The 21,039-nt window shown below is 35.1% G+C and overlaps 3 protein-coding genes across 4 annotated transcripts; 1 reads left to right on the top strand and 2 right to left on the bottom strand.

The window, feature by feature from the left end:
• Positions 1-2,583: 2,583 nt before the first annotated feature.
• On the bottom strand, positions 2,584-4,750 carry RPA2 (Replication protein A2). The gene is made up of 6 exons (XM_077430268.1): positions 4,538-4,750; positions 4,358-4,449; positions 3,657-3,881; positions 3,393-3,578; positions 3,111-3,325; positions 2,584-3,023 (listed from the first exon to the last, which is right to left on the bottom strand). Exons 1-6 carry the CDS (start codon positions 4,545-4,547, stop codon positions 2,939-2,941), a joined length of 813 nt encoding a protein of 270 aa, XP_077286394.1. The 5' UTR covers positions 4,548-4,750; the 3' UTR covers positions 2,584-2,938.
• Positions 4,751-7,414: 2,664 nt separating this feature from the next.
• On the top strand, positions 7,415-13,524 carry LOC143910230 (spindle assembly abnormal protein 6 homolog). The gene is made up of 11 exons (XM_077428619.1): positions 7,415-7,736; positions 7,818-7,981; positions 8,049-8,205; positions 8,293-8,478; positions 8,550-8,707; positions 8,777-8,936; positions 9,103-9,171; positions 9,247-9,390; positions 11,167-11,374; positions 11,461-11,793; positions 12,391-13,524. Exons 1-11 carry the CDS (start codon positions 7,515-7,517, stop codon positions 12,534-12,536), a joined length of 1,947 nt encoding a protein of 648 aa, XP_077284745.1. The 5' UTR covers positions 7,415-7,514; the 3' UTR covers positions 12,537-13,524.
• Positions 13,525-14,449: 925 nt separating this feature from the next.
• Positions 14,450-20,142, bottom strand: RPA1 (replication protein A 70). Of its 2 annotated transcripts, none has more exons than XM_077428997.1 (10): positions 19,785-20,142; positions 19,450-19,697; positions 17,756-18,004; positions 17,523-17,685; positions 16,736-16,937; positions 16,547-16,659; positions 16,241-16,467; positions 15,105-15,366; positions 14,828-15,022; positions 14,450-14,750 (listed from the first exon to the last, which is right to left on the bottom strand). In XM_077428997.1, exons 1-10 carry the CDS (start codon positions 19,815-19,817, stop codon positions 14,637-14,639), a joined length of 1,806 nt encoding a protein of 601 aa, XP_077285123.1. In that variant the 5' UTR covers positions 19,818-20,142; the 3' UTR covers positions 14,450-14,636. The 2 variants fall into 2 exon arrangements, with proteins under 2 accessions (XP_077285123.1, XP_077285124.1); XM_077428998.1 differs by having other exon boundaries at positions 14,455-14,750; positions 16,241-16,463; positions 16,543-16,659; positions 19,785-20,048.
• Between the last annotated feature and the right edge of the window lie 897 nt (positions 20,143-21,039).

The following is a 21,039-nucleotide window of genomic DNA, read 5'->3' as shown; positions in this document are numbered from 1 at the left end:
GAGGATCCAAGTAAAAGGCCAACAGTCGTCTCACAGCATTTATTGATGATTGAGGAGATACGCACACAATCGCGAATACACAATATTTGGCACTCAAGTTCTCGTTACTATGATAGCTATCGTTAGTATGATGGACTTTTCGGCTGCCAGATGTTCTGTTATAGAGATTTTAGTGACTTTGTGACGAGTAATTTGTGACCAGTAATCACCGAACTGATTATTATATACGATTACAATAGCTTTTTTTTTACTCTAGATTTTTTGACTATTTATTACCTTCTTATGAAATTAATATTAATTTACCACTACATAATCTATGATATGAAACAAAAAGTTGAACATAGCCTGGGAGAAACGAATGTTACAAAATATAATATACAATAATTGGCCGCTTAATCACATTGTAATTGTTTGAATGTCAAAAATCAATTCACTATAATTTCAAGTAATGAAAAAAGGCGATTTATTTTAAAGACCGAATTTTTTACACTCAAGTTTTTTCACCGACCATTACCACCCAAAATCCAAATATGTATAAGTAAATCAAGGATGCGGAGTTGTGCCTTTCATTGAAATGTTTAGATAAATACAACTAAAATTCAATATAGTATTACAGTGCCGGTGTCTCGATGCAACTTTCTACAAGAAACATTATACAAAAAAAAAGAAACTATTTCAATTTGGTATATATAGAAACGATGCGGTGCAAACGTTCGACAAGCGCCATACAGACTGAACCACAGATTAACGACACATGTACCTTATGCGTGCGCACTGCTTGCACTTACACTAAGCGAAATCTACCCGAAGTCCCGACATATGTACATACCTACTCTGTATACGTTCTGTGCTTCTGATACTTTAGTTCCGAATTTTGCCTTATTAAACTCGCCAGAAAGATCCAACTCAATTTTAATAATTGCATCTGTGCACATCGAAAGTTACTCGTCATCTGAGGTGCAATCTATCATTCGTGAAGTCGACAATTGCGTTTAAAACAGCCATCCAGTTAATCTGTGGTTCAGTCTGTCTGGCGCTTGTCGATCGTTTGCATCAAACCCTAAAAATATGTTTTTGAAACTTTTAGAAAAATATATCGATATCAAACAAATCTACTCTGTTACAGCAGATAATGGAGCTAATACGAAAAAATTTGTCAACTTGTTAGAAACCGAAATAGGCGAAGAAAACCAGAATATTAATTATGATAGAGATTGTGGCGGCTCGCTATACGACATGGTCGAGTTTGGTCACCTTCCTGCGAGTGGGGACCAACTCGATTGTGTTCGGAGTTAGCTACCTCACTCTGCCTTCAGCTGTCATTCAAAATTTTTTTTTTAATTCTTGATTTGCAGTCAGATCAATTAGTTTATCTTCCAAATTAGGTGATATATCATCATTCCATGGCAAAAATGGATTTCGTATCCATCCTTTTCCCTTTCGTGGATCGTCATCTGGTGGAAAATATAAATCGAATCGCTCTGATAAATTTATCAAATGACAACTGATTATATCGCGCAAAGACGTAATATTAAGCTCCTCTCCTCCGTAAATAATATCAGCCAAATTGTGAAACATGTCATAGCAATCTTTTGAAACAGGAATCTTCCATGTTTTCAGTTTTCGTTGCAACCCATCTGTATTGTCTGCCATTGTGAAACAAGATGACATTCTTCCTTGCATGGATAAGTTAAGGTCATTCAAAATGCAAAAAATATCTGTCAAATAAGCTAGCTTGGCTATCCAGTCTATATTTTAGAGCTATTCGACTTCTCAATGAAATCGTTGCTGCTGTCCCTGAATGTGATATTTTCCACCTTGGGGAGCGTAGATTATCGGATATTATCTTAACATATTTATCTGGTAACCTGCGCTCATCATTACTTTCTTAATTTGAATGTGATGAATGAGTGGAATCTTAATCTACTCTCTTCCATTTGGGCCTCGCTGTGATTTTATTTTTTATTCATATTTTGTTTTATTTTATTTTACTTTTTCTTTCTCCTTTGTATATTTTTATATACTATTTTAATTTTGTTCAGTGTAAACAAAGAATGGGATTTATGGATTTTATTTTAAATTTTTACACTTTTGTTATTTTTTTTTTCTCTCTGAATGATGTATTATTTTCCTTTTGTTACTTTTTTTTATTATTTTATTTTACCATGTTTTCTGCTTTTGCTTTTTTCCTTTATTTACAGTTTACTTGTTTTTATATCATGTTTTTATATCTTTTTCAAATGTAGGCCATTGTGGCGCATTAGGTTCTTCCTGTAATGCCACAATGGTCCAAAACTATTAAATAAATAAATAAATAAATAAATAAATAAATATTTTGAAATAGTTCTGACCTAAGCTATTGTTTTATTTTATTACGTCTTTCTCCGCGGAGCATAGTTTGAGTAGCACTGATTTAGACAGAACCCATTTTCTATGTAAATTCAATTGGCATATATGGTTGAAAATTTTTTCTGCTAGGTGATAAAATTATCATAGCATATTACGAATTCATACGAATGCTTTACAGTGGATTTTCCACAATTAGAGATGCAATTTGATTAGATAAAGGTTATACAAAGAAATAACATATAAAAATCAATAAGTTCCATGTTTTATTTGATCACATACATATGTAGTATAAACTCAGTTTTTAAATAAAACAAAAAAACAAATGAAACTTACATTAACATTAAAAGAAACAAAAAAATAAATATGCTTCAAAAATCAATTTACAGCACATAAGCCATACTTTGGCAACTTTTAAAATATGGTATAACAGAAGACGATATGAGATTCGTTATCAGATTAAAAAATACTATTATTTTACAAATCCAATATTTCGAACACATTTTCAAAAATGCTGCTATCATTGCAGTTGATATGATAACTAATATGAAGGATTCTTATGTAAATTTAATGTTTAAAAAAATGGAAATGATTACGAAGCGTCAGTAGCTCGGAAATGATCTTCATCGATTGTTGAATATATGTGTCCTTCGCCGCACATCCATTCCAATATTTTACTAAAAGAAAATGTCACATATATCATATCCACTGAATTAGATAACACTCATCAATATATTAATGCATTAGGATAAATAAACACTTACTCAAGTTCAACTTTCGACATTTTATCTTTCAACCTGACTTGCATATCTTCTTTGCTGGTACCTTCTTCCAATTTGGCAGTTCTTATTAGATTGAAAACCATCAACTGCCTCGGATTTAAGCCAGCAGTTGCACCTCCCATATCCATATTCGTTATCATAGAATTTGACGGTACGGCGGAATGGGAAGACATCTCGACATCAGTGCTCATATCAACCTGAAGTCAGAATGAAATTGTACAATGACAGAAAGAATTTGAGTGAAAAATAAAAAAAAGTATTAACCTTTTTCGATTTTGCCTCCATTACAATTCTATTGTGCATACATTGCAAATAATGATTTGTAATAGCGTTAATATCGTTGATATTGACTATTTTAAAAACGCTCATAACTTTTTTTGACTTGTTAGTTTTAATGTTTCCATAAAGTTGAACGTATGTGTTGACCATAACGTTTGGAATAGATGTATCCTTAAATGGAAGCAAAAAGTACATAAAAATATACGTTTGAAATGAAAAAAAAAGAGTAAAACAAAGCAAATGTTGTACATCGTCACCGTCTGTAGCGTCTTGACCAGTCCAAAACATTGCTTTCATTCTGCCCGTCATATCTTCTATGGAGTAAATTATTTTCGTGCTTTCAACTTTGATGTCAAGTACTCGAGCGACTATACAAACAATTTGAATCTCGGAACCCCATATTTTTAATCCATCATCGGAACATTTCAAAGCCTGCGATATGACAATGGGTGCTGTGCGAGAATATCTTGTACCCTAAAAAATAAAATGTATATCAAAAATCGTATCATATGAATATATTAAGCGCAAACAACATACATGTATGTATATTAACAGTATATAAATAAAATTGGAGGTGACTTAAAGATATTATGCAAGTTGAAGAGATATCAATTGGCATTATTTCGTTATTGATATTAGAAAAGTGTAATGTTATTACAGTAGTGATGGAATATGACAAAAATAACGCAATTGTATTAATAATTCAATTAAGCCAAATCGTACTCATCACGATTATGCTTTAAGGAAGCGATATATTTAATATATATATGCATCATTGAGAATCCTATAAATGTGTGTAAAGGTATGTACACTTCATGGATATACAAATGACAAGACTCGGTAAATTTCCTTCGGATTCAACAACTAGTGGATGCTTACGTTCTGACAGATGACGTTTGTTAAAAGTGTGAAATTTTGTTATAAGATAAGATAAAATTAGGAAGCGTTACTGTTTTGGAGCTTTTTCCTTTATTGCTCGGTGTGTTGACACCGCCGTATTGGTTAGGAGAGTTGAAGAAGCCACCGCCTGCCTGTCCATTTTCTGAAACGTCATGCAATACGCGTTTAATTTCAGGTTCTAACAAAGCTGAAACGAACAAATTTGTATAAATAATATCCAAAATACAAACCTCCCCACATGATTGTAAAGCAACTGTCAGAATGTCAACAACGAATAGCCGTAATTGCGCGGGATGAGAGTTTTGGTCGTAGCCTCGTATTTATTCACCATTTTTTTATTTATTCTAAAAGTGGTTCGGTGATTATTGCCCATAAGGTGCTCGCCCAAAAGTCACTGAAATCTCTATAATGGAACATCTGGCAGCCGAAAACTCCATCATACTAACGGTAACTATCATACTAACAAGAACTCGAGTGCCAAATATTCCAAAGATTGTCTTTTAGGCGATCGCAATGTAAGTAATAATCCAATTACCTCTAGAAGTAGTGGATAAAATAAAATATTGTAACCCATTTCACGTAAAGTTACTTTTCTGTTGGTTCGGTGATTATTCTGCAAAAGGCGATCTCGCACACGTCACGAAAATCTAAATCTTGGAACATTTGGCACCGGAAAATTCCATCCACGCAAAGTATCATACTAACGAGAACTTGAGTACCAGATCTTCCGTATTCGTGATTTTCGTGGCAACTATTTGTCGTGTGCGTGATCGCAATGTGCGCAATATTCCTTTTAACTTTTTTATTATATGGCGTAACGAGTTGATGTTACTCACACATACACTTATTATTTTTAATTGAATCATAGGTACCTACATACAGTGGCGGACTGGGACTGAAATCAGTGCATGCCAGGAGTCAAAGGGGGCCCCACCCAGGGTTAAAAAAATTTGTCCCCCCCCCCCCCCCATATAACAAAATTTTCTTCTTTCCATCACGCTAAAAATCAAGGGCAAAAAATAAATAAAATTTTCAAAAATGGGAATAAACAAATTTAGGTACAAGAAAAATGGCAAAAGCAAAATAGATCCATAAATTACATTGTATATTTCGTTTTAATCCTTGTCCTAGGTAAATAGAATGCATCATAAAAGAATGCGGCATAAAAGCGGCTTTTACTTTCGGTAGAAAACAATCAGGGACGTCATTTCAGCTTTTTCTTGGGGGGGGGGGGCAGGCAAAGATTGGTCAAATTGAATTTTTTTTCAAAAAATCTTTTTTATATCGGAATAAAAATGGAAAATATACAATATGAAAAAAATAAGCTTATTTTTGAAAAAATATATATAAAAATATCTTATGTAAAAAGCTAAAAAAGCGAAAATTTTTTTCCAAAAATTTTCACATGGTCGCAAAATGGTTAACAAAAGTCGACCATCAAAATGTATCACTATATCAAAAAATTTACAAACTTTCGGAAAAATAAACGATACACATCTGTTTTTGAGACAAAATAAAGTAAAGGCGAACTTTCTAACGATTCGCTCAATGGGACGAACAATTTCCAAGAATGTTACCCAAGGCATACCACTTAAAAACCAAAATATATTTGCTTCAAAATAATAAAATCTTTTTTTTTCAAAGCACATAGCAGCGATTATTTTATTAGTTACACAAAAGTAACATAATATAAGAAATAAACGCAGCATTCATAGATCCATAGTATCTCATTAATCATTAAATTCATAATATTTTCTAAATTCGCCTATTCCTTAATTTAGGGGGGCGAGTGCCCCCCCCAAATTACGTCCCTGAAAACAAAAAATGCATAATATTTTCAATTAATGTTAATCGAAAATCGAGATTTTGGGGAGGGGCCCCTATCCTATGTTTCTATATACATGGATGTGTCTAGATTAGGAATAGATTTTATATTCGGAAACTGTTTAAAATTGTGTATTTAAATCTTACTATATCGTCGAAGTATAATCAAATATTATTTTGAAAGTATGTATGAAGTAAATTTAAATCGCTGGTTGATGATGAATCGTCCTATCAAAATTGTTTTAAGCAATTCAGTTTATATTATTCACGGAAATTTGTTTATTCCCATTTTTACTTCATTAGGTAGTTGTTACATAGGTTGGAAATATTACATAACCTTGAGGTTGGAAATGGGCCCGGTAAAAGGGCCCACGCAAATGTTGAAACTTACATTTCGAGCCTAATAAAAAAAGTTAACCGATCCTTGGGCTGTTAAAGCAGGTATTAGTTGTTTGTGTATATCGTAAGAAATTTGTTTTGTTGAAATACCCAAACTCTAGGTCTCAAAGTGCAATATCCTATAAATTTTTACACACGTGAAATAGTTAAAAAGTTATTTAATTTTACTGAGGGCCCATATTTTCTAACGGATAGTGGGGCCCACATGCCATCGGGCATGTACGCTTGTATGGCCAGTCCGCCACTGCCTACATACACAGGTTTCATTGATCTATTTACAGGTGTAGATATTTGAGAAATCTAGATTCATTCCAGGAGATTTTATCTGCAATAAGGCAACAGTGACTAGCATCAAAACACGTATAAAATCCATCAAACATCAAAATCATAGAAAATTTAATATAAGTTGTTTTAAGGTCTGTTCATACCTATCCAGCACGACCTGAATCCTGCAAGTATCCTGCAAGTACGGACAGTATTCTTTAGTACATTATATATGGACGCGCATGAATGTGTAAATGCGCATGCGCGAATGGAGTATGAATACGTCCATATAATGTACCAAAGAATACTATCCGCACTTGCAGGATACCTGCAGGATACGAGTCGTGCTGGATAGGTATGAACAGACCTTTATGCTGCAAACTTATTTAATTCTTTTCTACTTCCACTAGTTGCGTCAATTTAAGGAAAAGTACTTACGTAAATATTAAAAGCAAACTATAAATTTATAACGCAGTGGACTATTGAAAGGCGATAGTGAGGTGGGTCACTAAAATCTCGGTGTCAGAACATCTGGCACCCAAAAAACTCCATCAATCGAAATTCACAGACGCGAAATATTTTACTAACGAGAACTCGTGTGCCAGATATTCCGTATTCGCGATTGTAATGGCAACGTTTGTCGTGCGCGCCATCGCAATTTGCGCAATAATCCGTTTACTAGTGAGGTGACAGCTATGATGGTTTTAAAGTTATGGCCGTATGTACATGTGTTATGTCGAACGTCAGTTTTGTTGTGCTGTGTTTCGAAAGTTATTAACGGTCGTTGAAATGCGTCCCGATTTTTGTGGAACTTCTGGTCCTCCAGCTCTGACGCCTCTCTATTCTGGTGTCCATTCTGTGCGCTTGCGAGGAACCGTCGAGCAACTTCGTAATTTGACACTCACCATCACCATCACAAACACTCATGGAGACTCTAAAATGGTATTTTCATCTTGGATGCATAATTCTTATTGGTACATTTATCGTACACTTTAACAGTTTGTTATTTTTTATTGAATGTAGAAGGTAGTGCTGTCAGACGCATCGGATCCTAGTTTCCTGTGCGTTTTAATAATTGCACCAACAGACTACGATGACATTAAAAAGACACAAGGTTTGCTGGTCGACTTTGACGATTTTCCTACACAATTCATTCGTTTGTTGCAGCAGTGTGATTCCGGAAACATGTAAGTATTTAGTATTAGTTTTATGTTGAATATTTTTCATAGATTTAACCTCTTTCTTCTGTTTTAGGTTTTTGTCGCTATTTCAACAAGGTCCGTCAAATATATATTTAGAAATTGTTGAAAGAAATGATTTTAAAAGGCTTGTTCACTTGTCACTCAAAACCGTACCAGCTTCTGATGCAGATATAAAGAAAAACATGGCTGAAAATATTTTACTATTGCAAGTTCGTTGTTCGAATTGATTTAGTATTGTTTTATTGCATATGTAATAGCAAATTAATTTTATATATTATTATTTTAATCAATTCTAGAAAAATCTTGCAAATGTTACATCTACGTTGAGTTCCAAAGAAGCAATGTTTCTCGAAAAGGAAAAATTTCTTGAAATGAGAGTTAATGATTTGAACAATTCGCTGTCACAACTCAATGAAGAAAAATTACAACGGGAAAACGAATTTCAAGATTTATTTAAAAGAGAACGTGATAGGCTTGAACGAGTATATATATTTTTTAATCAAACCGTGTATTTATGTATTTTATTTAATAACTTCAACGCGATATTCTCTAGGAAAAGCAAGAATGGAAAAAATGTGCTGAACTGAATTCTAAAAATCTAAACGATACACTGCAAGAAACTATCTCTAGGAAAGAAAGACAATTGGAAGACATAACATCTAGAAGTCGGCAACTTCAAGATACCATTACCTCATTAGAATCACAAATAATGTACATATCTAAATATATTTTAAGTAAAATACGTACAAACATTAGTATTGAAATTTATTTTATATTTAGAGATAAAAGCCAACGAGTACTTACATTAGAAAAACAACTTCACACGGCAAGGTCTGATGCTGACACTTGGCGAAATCAAAATGGAACATTAGATAGAAAATATCAGGAAAAGGATCAAAATCTTCAACAAACTAGAACTAGATTATCAGACACTGAAAAGGTTATTAATTGTTACGGTCATCTGTGTTTTCTTGTACGCAAATCTTTTAATTTAAGGAAGAGACTTCTTTGTACTGAAATTGAAATACATTTTATATTTTGAATTTGTCAAATTTTCATATAAAGAAAGATTTATATACATATCTTTATTTTTAATAATATTTTAGGCATTGAATGATAAATCAAATATGCTGAGGGACGCTTTGGATTCTTTGCAAACATTAAAACGAGAAAAGGTATATAAATCATTTGTATTCATATTTTTTCTACAATACCATGTATGTATATGTATTGTTATCTATGTATAATAGACTAACTTTGAAGAAAAAGCAAATCACCATGAAGCCTTGTCGAATAAGAGGAGTATAGAACTTCAAAATATTAACGAAGACCTACTCAAAGCTAATCAAATAATAGCAAAGCAAAACAAAGACATTTTGGAATCGCGAGAAAAGGTAAATACATACGTACATATATGCCGAGTCTTATTAACTCATATGTAATAATGATATGATACTTTGTTTTAATTTCAACTTGGTCAAGTTAAAAATCAATGTTTGTCTGTCTGTCCGTCACGTATGCGTTTCTATACCATTCAACCGATTGCGATGAAACTTACATGAGTTATTGTGTGTATGCCCGCGGTGGTTTCTGTAAAAAAAACGCCCAAAAACGGGGATGGGCATACAGGAATGAGTGACATTGCAACGCAATAATTTAAAATGTTCTCGCGTCACCACCTGCGTTGTTAGGGTAAAATAAACAAATAATTGAATAATTTCAAATGTGTTCGCCTGCGTTTTTCCGACAGATAACACTGAGCAACAAAAAAAATTACCAGAGCGGAGACTAACCAATCCTTACTAACTTTGACCCACTGAATTCGAATATGATAATGATTTTTGTAGGTTGGTGATCGTTTACGAGATATGAGCGTTTATAAAAATGCGCGATTTTTACAGTTTTTTGGCTTTTGCGGTCTTTAACTCAAAATCTAGTATTGTTGTGCTCAAAGTGAGTATTGGAATCAATAGTCGGATGTTTTTCCAATTGATTGTGATATTTCATTGCTTTAAAATACTTATAATTAATTGTCTAGCGACTTTTAAAAGTCAAAAATATATTTTTTTACGGATTTTTTCTCCGTGCTATTTTGCATTTATTTGGCAAATTTTTTATTTCACCTCGTTTCTAAGGATTGGTTTTCTATCTCAATATATATTTTTTTTATCTAAACGTACCAACTCGAGCGGTAATTGCAAAAAAAAAAATATATTTTGAGATAGAAAACCGATCCTTATAAACGAGGTGAAATAAAAAATTGGCCAAATAAATGCAAAATAGCACGGAGAAAATATCCGTAAAAAAAATTATCTTTGACTTTTAAAATTCGCTAGACAATTAATTATAAGTATTTAAAGCAATGAAATATCACAATCAATAGAAAAAACATCTGACTATTGATTCCAATACTCACTTTGACCACAACAATACTAGATTTTGAGTTAAAGACCGCAAAAGCCAAAAAAACTGTAAAAATCGCGCATTTTTATAAACGCTCATATCTCGTTAACGATCACCAACCAACAAAAATCATTATCATATTCGAATTCAGTGGGTCAAAGTTAGTAAGGATTGGTTAGTCTCCGCTCTGGTAACTCAAAAACGTGTTTTTTTGTTGCTCAGTGTTATCATTACTGTAATTTAATTTGATTATTAAGTATTAATTTGAAACTGAAACATTCACTTATCGAAACACATCGAGAAACGGGAACGGGAATTGCATGCGTTATTGTGGTATTGCAACGTATGCCGGGTTCAGCTAGTATTAACACGATGGCAGCCACTGACTCATATTTGTATCATGTTGGGTGCACAACGCTTAATGGCCGCTGGTATATATATGGTTTACGACTGCGCGAACTGTATCAGTCCGCTGATATATTTTTGTATCACGTTTGCGTCAATCGTTTGTGGCCGATGATACAATTTTGTATCCCATTTTCGTTTATGACGAAAACGTGATACAAATATATATCAGCGGACTGAAAAATATATTCGCGCAGTCGTGAATCATATATGTATCAGCGGCCAGTAAGCGTTGTGCACCCAACATGATACAAATATGAGTCAGCGGCCACCATAGTGTTAAATAAAAAATTGCTAAAAGTATATTCGTTTGTAAGTTTATCATTCAATAAAATTTGATATGATTAATGTTTCAATTTTAGCTAATGTGTCGAACAGCTTTAGTTTACGAACTAGAAAAAGTCATCGAAAGAAATTCAGACAGTAAAAATCAATTCGAGGAAAAGGAAACAAAATTGTTTATAGAAATTGAAAAACATGAAAAAACTATCGAAAAATTACAATCTGAATTGGAATCTCATAAGCAGGCAGTCGAAGAGAAGGGAGAAATAATTAAAAATAATAATGCGGGTTAATAGCCCAGTTTGAATTAACGAGTGTGTGTATGTATGCTGTTCCAAATATTGAAAATAAAAATGAACTGTTCAAAATTTCAGTGATACAGTGGCTACATAAAAAGGTAGATGCGGTTCAATCGGTGAATGACTTGGTATCGTCGGTGAGTTCTAGAGTGACACCGTCTACCCATACGACTACACATTTCACGGTTCCACATTTAGTTATTGAAGATGATGAAAGTCCGCGTGAAGGTCACAGATTGTCCAATATTTATTCAGCCGGTTTGACCAGAGGCAGTGCTTCCGATAAAGGTATTCAAAGTGCGAGACACCAGCGGGAGTTCGATCACGATCAGTTCAGTTTAGACCCAGTTTACTTGCAACCATCAGGTCAAACCACAACAAGAACGTCAAATCGGACTAAATCTCAAGGTATTATATATATATAATAAACTTATTCGTGTACATATTTCAATTTTATTTAACCCTTTGCCTGCGGCAATAAATATAACGAACAAGCCCTGTACGCGGCATCTTTTTCGCAAATTTGGCAATCGAGTTTTCGACCTTAAATACAGATTTTAATATTTACTCAAGTAACCAGATATGTTAATCAACACATAAAGTATTATTTTAAACAATAAAATACATAATATATCTCGTAGTTTTGACTTATTGTCAAATAATCATTCTTCATACAATTGAGACGTATCGTCGTCATTGTTCAACAGATGTGACGTCACATAAACGAGGTTTCAGTATGGTTCCACAAAAAACTAATTTTGACTGGTATATATTCATTTTAAGCGAATTGAATAGGTGGCATTCAACTCTCAGTCATATATTCAACCAATTTTGAACCTTAAAATAGTTGAAATAGGCGCATATAAGGCTCAAAATCCCGTGCAAAGTTCAGAAATTCTATGGAAGACACCCGCACTACAGACTTGTCGCCCAAAGCTTCCATAGAAGACGGCCGCGGGCAAACGGTTAAGATTCGATTAATTCATATGTGTGCATATTTTACAGATTCTCTGACTAAAGGGATATTGGAGGCACCGAAAGGAAGTAAAACAATGGGAGGCAAGAATAATAAACCTACCGATCAAAAAAAAACGAGAAATGATCGCTTGACACCGCTCCCGCCTGCAGTTTCTGCCTATTTTCGTAAATGATAATAGTATTTGTTTTAAGCTAAATATTCAACCACTGTGATATAATGTATTTTTTTTAGTTTATATGTCAAATTGAAAGCATGTGCTTGAGGCTTCATACTTCATTTTAAGCCTCAAATATATACCAATGGATTCGTTACAATGTTATTTATTATGTATGCAATTTTTCAACCTACTTATAAAAACTATTATGATAATTTGAATTTAGCAACTAGCAAATTATACGGTATCTCTTAAGTTAAATGAATTTTTTATTTATGACATTTTTAACTTTGCCATGAGTTCGGCAAGGATGTGTGCTATCACCGCTAGTGTTTAATTTATATTCAGAAAATATTATTGCTGAAGCCTTGGAAGAGATAGATTCCGGAATTACTATTTGAAATTGACTGATTGTCATAAACACAGATATATGTTATAAGATGTTTTGCATTAATATGTAGATTTTTGGTAATTAAATAAAATGATTGAGCCGTTATAATTGAAAGTGGCACAAGTCTACTTTTCTTCAGTTCAAGAAGTATATCGCAAAACATTAAATATATTGTTTTGCGTTTGACAATATTTAAAAATACCGATGGCCTATAATACGTTTATTCTGTTTTTCCGAGATTCTGGACATATTGAATTAAAATAACTAATAACAATTTGTGAATTAATTAAACAGAAATAGTGTTTTTGGAACTGAAAATTGGACTTCTGCCACTTTCTAATATAACGGCTCAATTCATGAAATTAAATTGTTTTTTTTTGTGAATTGTGAAATTGACTGACTGTTAAAGCACTTATTGTCATAAACGTAAATATAAAAGATGTTTGCTTAATCCTCCCTCACCGAAGTGGGGTATGCAAGTGCCCCAATTTTTACGTTTTTCGTAATAACTATGTGGTTTTCAAAGCTATACACCCTATATTTCTTATATTCCTAGAATGAACTACAAGAAATTTATTTTAATAAATTTTGTATGATTTAGAAAAGGGGTACATCGTAAAAAAATACATATTGTTACGTACGCCGCGGATTAAGCGAATAGAATCCCAGAGACTATGTTAAAGGTTCAAGGGTTATCTGTTAACGGATCAACTAAGTGCTTGCACTTAGGACCAACGGATATCTGTTAACGGATTAACTAAGTGTTTGCACTTACTTCCAGGATTATATCTGGACTCTAAGTGCATGTAGGCTAAACAATGACCGTTATTAGTCCTTTCTCAGAATCGGTACGGGGAGACCCAATGTCGTGGAAATACATATCCGAATACGTGACTATACAACAGGTAAACAGATTGGACGTCCTGAGAGATCTACCCTTTATAAGGCGGTACGTAGGCGATATCAGGTCATTCTGGACTGAGTACTGCCAGTGCGTGTATCTCCTTAATCATCAATAAATGCTGTGAAACGACTGTTGGCCTTTTACTTAGATCCTCCACCCACCCCAACGCAACAATATTTTATACATTTCTACATTCCAAAGTATGATTTAAAGGCGGTAGCGATAAGTCATGTTTTTGACTGTTCGCTTGCATATTCTTGTTGATCGATGAATCAATGCGAGAGAAAGAGACAGCTATATTTTCACCGCTTTTGGCGCGTGGCTATTGAGTCATGCAGTCGCCTGTTGGCCTTACCTATGTGCGTTTGCATGTCTATACTTGTCGTTTTTTTTTAATACAAAAATAGTCAAAAACATGCTATAGGACTAAAACTTTTTTATGTTGATGCATAAAATGATAAATAAGATATATATTGATCCCATTTGTATTGAGAAAAGCTGTATTTTTATTAAAAAATACTGGGGTATTACTCGACCCCGGTTAGGGACACTCGTTCGATCTCGACGCTCCGTCCTTCAAAGGTTAAACAGATTTTTGGTAATGAAATAAAATAATTCAATTGTTTTTTTTTTATTATTTTAATCCAATATTATATAACAATACTTAAGAGTAGAAGAAAATTCTATGAAAAATTGAAATTATAATAAAAAAAATCAATAGTGGCATTCCACGCTAGAATTTTCTTAATGAGAATCATTATTAAAAATAAAGTACAACTATTTGGTAATGTTAAATAAACCTATACAAAAACATAAACGTAATTCAATTCACTTGAATGCCGGTAGCACTGGTTATTTGTTTAATAAGTCTAGCATTTGCATCTTTGTAATCGACAGGTTGTGCATTCATCACAGTACTCTTCAATCTGGCTTCTTCCTAAACATCAATAAAAAATTGTGATTTAATAACCAAAATCAAAAATACATTTCCATTGCAATAAACAAACAACTCACTCCAAAGTTTTCCAGTTTCGTCCGAATTTTGAACACAAACGTTTTGAACGTCACGTCTTTAAACATGGCAGTGTAAGCAATTTTATCCTTTTCAAAGGCCAGGCCAATTTCATCCGACTTCCTGCCGAGGATAGCTTCCGCCGTGTCATTAAAAACTGTGACCCACTGTTGGCCAGTATGATCAGACACGGAACCCTACAATGTCAAATTTAAATTCAATATAAATTGAAAAAAAAATGCCAACATTAAAAAAAAAATACCTTTCTAAAATACACACCGACATAATTATTCTGTATTTATAATTTGGAAACTCTCTATTACACTTTTCGCACCGATATAAGCCATTTTCTTGATCGATGAGCTTCTTGTTGCACTGTTCTTGCGGACAAGCTTTGTAGATTGCATTATCGCTGTTGACGTACGTCATCACACCCAGCACATTATAGTAATCACCCTTTTCTGCAGATCCTAATTGTTTCTCTTCAGCATCTCCGAACGTTATCCATTCCGATGAACCCATACCTCCACCGCCACCAGTCCTGTAACATTCATTCAAACCAGATGCAAATTTTCGCTAATCAAAACAAAATTGAAATGTATGTGACGACCATAGATATAGAATACCATAGATACGCCCTGACGCTCTAAGCCGATCACCCTGTTAGACCGTGCACACACAAAAAAAAAGTACAGATCATGCACACACTCTCTCTCAGTAGCTAGTTAGCTTCTAAGTAGGAAGGTCGATTGACATTTTTCGAAAATGCCAACGTGTTCAGTGAAATTGTGTTACAATTACTCAAGAAAACATAAAAAGGCGGATGGCATCACATATCATAAGTAAGAATTAATATATAATGTCTTCAATTATAGTAGTATTTTAACATATAATGAAATATTGGTGCGATGTATGTACTGATGGAACAGCGGTCAACAACCTGGGTGTCACTAAATGCACGCGTATATCTTGTTGGCACTGAAGGAAATTCAGAAATCGACATTAAGTTTAAAACTACAAACAATTAACTAAATATTAAAGTGTCAGCTTTAAAATTGATACTTGTGGAAGTTACTAATTTTTAAATATTGTAATAGTTAATGATTGTTTTATTATAGTAACATACATTTGTAGTTTAATATAGTGTGTATAGCTAAATATTTTTTTCTTAATATGGCTTTATTAGTTTGGTTTACTGTCACGCGGAGTGTCCAATAAAATAAAGTTATAAATAAAATAAAACTTCAGTACATGTACATATACATAAACTGGTTGCTGACACTTCCCAGCTAGTTAAACCCCTCAGATAGTGGCGACAAGATCTCCAACGAAATTTGTATGTAATGGCATATCTAGGTTATTCTACATCTATGGTGACGACCGATTAGTGAGCTGCATGTATGTAAGATTATAACCTGGCAGACATGTTGACCGTTTCTACTTTATCGCCTCCATTATCGAACCAGCCCCTGAGCTTGTGAGCTTCGGGCATGTCTGGGTTGATTTTTATTACGGTACTGCTCAAGGTTGAGAGGGATTTAGCACCGCTGAATTCCGTAACACGGGCGCCTCGTATTGCTATCACCGGCTGTTGGGTTCCGTCAAAAGTTTCCGCCTGGTTGCCCCACAATGTGAGAGCTACCTAAAATTAACGAATCAGTGATTATTATATCTATTTTCCACCGAGGATTACAAGTTAATCTACGATCGATTGAACATACGGCAGTTGCAGATTGATCTACTAAGGTTATTTCTCGTTTTTTCACTTGTCTTCCGGAGGCTCGAGCTATGAGCTCAGTAACTTCGGAAGTTGATTTACAAATACCGATAACGTCTGCAATGAAAGGCATTTTGAATAAGTTTTTGTTTTATATAAAATATATATTTAAATGGTATACACGCAAACACACCAATTATACTTTCCGGATCTTTAATTCCTACTTCGTTAATGGCAATGAAATTGTATTGAACGGACGGTACTGATGCAATATCTAAGCACTCTTCGACGACAGTCTCGTTGGTGAAAGTCATCTCGTAATCATTCTTGAGAGATGAGTATTGTTTGTTTGCCGTTTTCAAAGTGCAACGACTAATATAGTACACTTTATCGATCTGAAAATGTAAAATAATCAATTTATGTATTATTGTTTTAAGCACATTCAAATTAACCGTTTGCCCGCGACCGTCTTCTATGGAAACTTTGGGCGACAAGTCTGTAGCGCGGCTGTCTTCCATAGAATTTCTGAACTTTGCACGGAATTTTGAGCCTTATATGCGCCTATTTGAACTGTTTTAAGGTTCAAAATTGGTTGAATATATTAGTGAGAGTTGAATGCCATCTATTCAATATGCTTAAAATGAATATATACCAGTCAAAATTAGTTTTTTGTGGAACCATACTGAAACCTCGTTTATGTGACGTCACATCTTCATACAATTATGAAGAATGATTATTTGACAATTAATCCAAAACCACGAGATATATTATGTATTTTATTGTTTAAAATAATACTTAATGTGTTAATTAACATATCTGGTTACTTGAGTAAATATTAAAATCTGTATTTAAGGTCGAAAACTCGATTGCCAAATTCGCGAAAAAGTTGCCGCGTACAGGGCTTGTTCGCTATATTTATTGCCGTGGGCAAAGGGTTGTTATAAATAAAGAAATAAGTTTAAATAAAATCAAAAACTCACCTCAATCCTATCATAAAAAGCATCACACTGATCTTTGAATGCGGTAGCTCTAATTTCTCCAGACTCATCACACAAATCCAAACTGAACAACTTTCCTTCTCCTCGAGCATTACTCCATGTACGAATATCTGTTTTGTTCATAATTCGAGCTTTGATTACCCATCTGTGAATAAAATTTAATAATTAAAATAAAAAACAAACAAATAATAAAAACAAAAGAAATGAAACATTACCTATTTTGATAAGGACTCAAAGCCGCTATTGGATGAACTGTTTGCGAAGAGAGTTGCGTTGAATTCATAGAATTTACGGACACATTCGGCGTGGATCTTGGTGCCGGAGTAGATCTAGGTGCTGCTGGTGCAGGCGTAGTCGGCGCTGCAGAACTACCGCCCTCCTGCCACGGTTGAGGATTTCCAATCTTCATACCCAATTCACTCCCAGCGGCGATTACAGTCACGTCCATAATGATCATCACTCGCCTTTATAAAACAAATACAATACAATCTCGATTATCCGGGCTAATGCTGGGAGGGAGGGCACAGATAATTGAAAAACACGGATAATCCGAATCATCAAATTTTGACTTGGTTTCGAGTATAATATCATATTAACAACACAATTTTTTGTTTCATAATTTTAACACTCATTATTTATTAAGAAAAACGCTTATAGTTAGCAGATGTGTGGCCGTAAGTACTACTGTTCATGAAAATGCTCATTACACTGTTCGACAAATTACGACTTTTTTTTGGTTCTGAGACGATATATGACTTTTCTTATATGTAGATCTATGCCCAGTGAACACGAATCATATTTCGACTCTTTTTGTGGATTAACCGTTTGCCCGCGGCCGTCTTCTATGGAAGCTTTGGGCGACAAGTCTGTAGCGCGGCTGTCTTCCATAGAATTTCTGAACTTTGCATGGGATTTTGAGCCTTATATGCGCCTATTTTAACTGTTTTAAGGTTCAAAATTGGTTGAATATATTACTGAGAGTTGAATGCCATCTATTCAATTTGCTTAAAATGAATATATACCAGTCAAAATTAGTATTTTGTGGAACCATACTGAAACCTCGTTTATGTGACATCACGTCTGTTGAACAATGGCGACGATACGTCTCAATTGTATGAAGAATGATTATTTGACAATTAAGCCAAAACTACAAGATATATTATGTATTTTATTGTTTAAAATAATACTTTATGTGTTGATTAACATATCTGGTTACTTGAGTAAATATTAAAATCTGTATTTAAGGTCGAAAACTCGATTGCCAAATTCGCGAAAAAGGTGCTGCGTACAGGGCTTGTTCACTATATTTATTGCCGCGGGCAAAAAATATACCATTCAACCCTCAGTAATATATTCAACCAATTTTGAACCTCAAACCAGTTGAAATAGGCGCATATAAGGCTCAAAATCCCGTGCAAAGTTCAGAAATTCTATGGAAGACAGCCGCGCTACAGACTTGTCGCACAAAGCTTCCATAGAAGACGGCCGCGGGCAAACAGTTAACTATATTTGAAACAGGTATGTAAATCTGAAATATTTTCGAGTTAATAGCAAAGAAAATAATTTCACACACAAAGTATTATAATAGATAATAATTAAACATACGTATGTTCGAAAAAATCTGCTCTGAATACACGCACTTGTTACTTCTTCGGTGATCAAAAGTGACTGATAGAATTGACGCAATAGTAAAATACACTTAAAAAGGGAACGAAAAACATTTCTGTGTGACATCGTTTGTTTCAAATAACACGCATGTTTACGTTCGCAATCAATCGGTGCGTCTCATTATCATATAAAAACAAAATTTAATTAATATTTTTCAAGCACGGATAATTGAGAGTACACTGTATGTATATCTCAATAAAAATAATAACAAGAAGTCATACAAATGAACGGTGTCACTTACTTTTCTCCTCGTCCCGAATTGTTAAGGACGGACGTTATGAAACGGTCTATTTTGACGACGGTGTGATCGCTGAGTTCGCCGTCGATCAGCTTCTGGTTCAACTGAGTGGCCAGCATGGCGAAGCTGTGCGAGTGTCTGCCGTCGGAGACCAGCAGACGATACCGGTCGGTGGTGCTGTTGCCGACGATTTTCTTGCTGCCGAGGATCTGCATGATCGGCTCTTTCACATCGCCGCCGTTCATTATTATCTGAGGGCGAGTTCAACGGTGGGTCGTGAATATGGCGTGTGATGCGTCATTTATATGTTTAGATTTAAGTCTAGATTTGTGTACAACCTCCAAGGAGCCTTCCGAAAGCCGAACCCCCATGTTTGCTGTTGAGTGTTGAAATGACGATCGCAAACGAAGACAGATGTACCAGACTCGAGACTTGTTCGGACAGGAATGGCGATTTGGCGCGCTGTCACTTTTGCCGTTTCACGAACGTCACTTTTCTAATCGTTCACGAACACGCTTTAAGACCTGACCGCACTATGCGACCGTGACATACAAATATTGTTTGTATGAGATAGAACGCACTACGAGTCTCGCGTCAGAGTTGCCTTTTGTATAGGGCTGCCAGGCGTCCCGATATTCCGGGATTGTCCCGGTTTCACGCCTCTGGTCCTGGCGTTTCGATAGCTGCTTATTGATCTTTCATTGTTCAGAAGTACCGACCCCCCGCAGTAATGAAACTGTAAAAAATGCACGAATCCCAATCTCACCGTAGATTAGGGCTGCCATAATCGTCCAACCACCGACGAGGACACCCCCCCCAAAAAAAAAAAAAAAACACTTTTATTGACATTCATACTTTTAGTATAAAAAATTGCACAATCTTTTTAACACAATGGGTTTGTCCGAGCCAAAAGCCCTCATGGCCGTTGGTTGTCCTCTTACGGCTTCGGCTTTTGTTTTCCCTTTTTTACACCGACCATCTGTCAGTCGCTCTAGATTCTCCCGTGGGTCCGGCGCCCGGTGATCCCGGCGCGGACCGCCAGATGCAGCGTCCCTCGTAAAAGCCGGCCTCGAACTAAGCCCCGAACTCTGGCCCCGTGATCCGCCCAAGCGATCACGGCGAGCGCTCATTGGCATCATAGAAGCCCTCCGAGGAGTATGGCTTCTTCCATAGTCGTGCCTCACCGACTATGTCTACCGACTATGCTCGACCACGTGTTCGACCCAAGCCTCGAACACGGCGAGCTCTCAGACGCCCGCCATCCGCCAGCCGAGAAGGTCTTGGCGTGGCTGGTCTACCCTTCCTGACCAGCCAGCATAAAGCGGCAGAGGCGTCGAGCCACTCCCCGGCTCGGCCATCGACTCATCAATAAAAACGAGATCATAACCCTTTTGTATAATTCCCCCACCCGCACCATTCCAGAGCAAGCTGATCGAGACGACGACACATACACAGCCACTGGTCATCTACACATACACATTACAGCTCCTGCAGCTATCGTTCAGGGTTTGTACCAAATCTAAAATAAATTAATATAAATTAATGGGCGATTCAATTTAATATAACCAAATAGAACCTTCAACCAAATAGTGA

Source organism: Arctopsyche grandis, chromosome 4 (assembly GCF_051622035.1).
Source record: "Arctopsyche grandis isolate Sample6627 chromosome 4, ASM5162203v2, whole genome shotgun sequence".
In the NCBI taxonomy this organism is placed as follows: Eukaryota; Metazoa; Arthropoda; class Insecta; order Trichoptera; family Hydropsychidae; genus Arctopsyche; species Arctopsyche grandis.
Note: the sequence above shows the minus strand (reverse complement) of the source record. Positions and strands in the feature narration are given on the sequence as shown.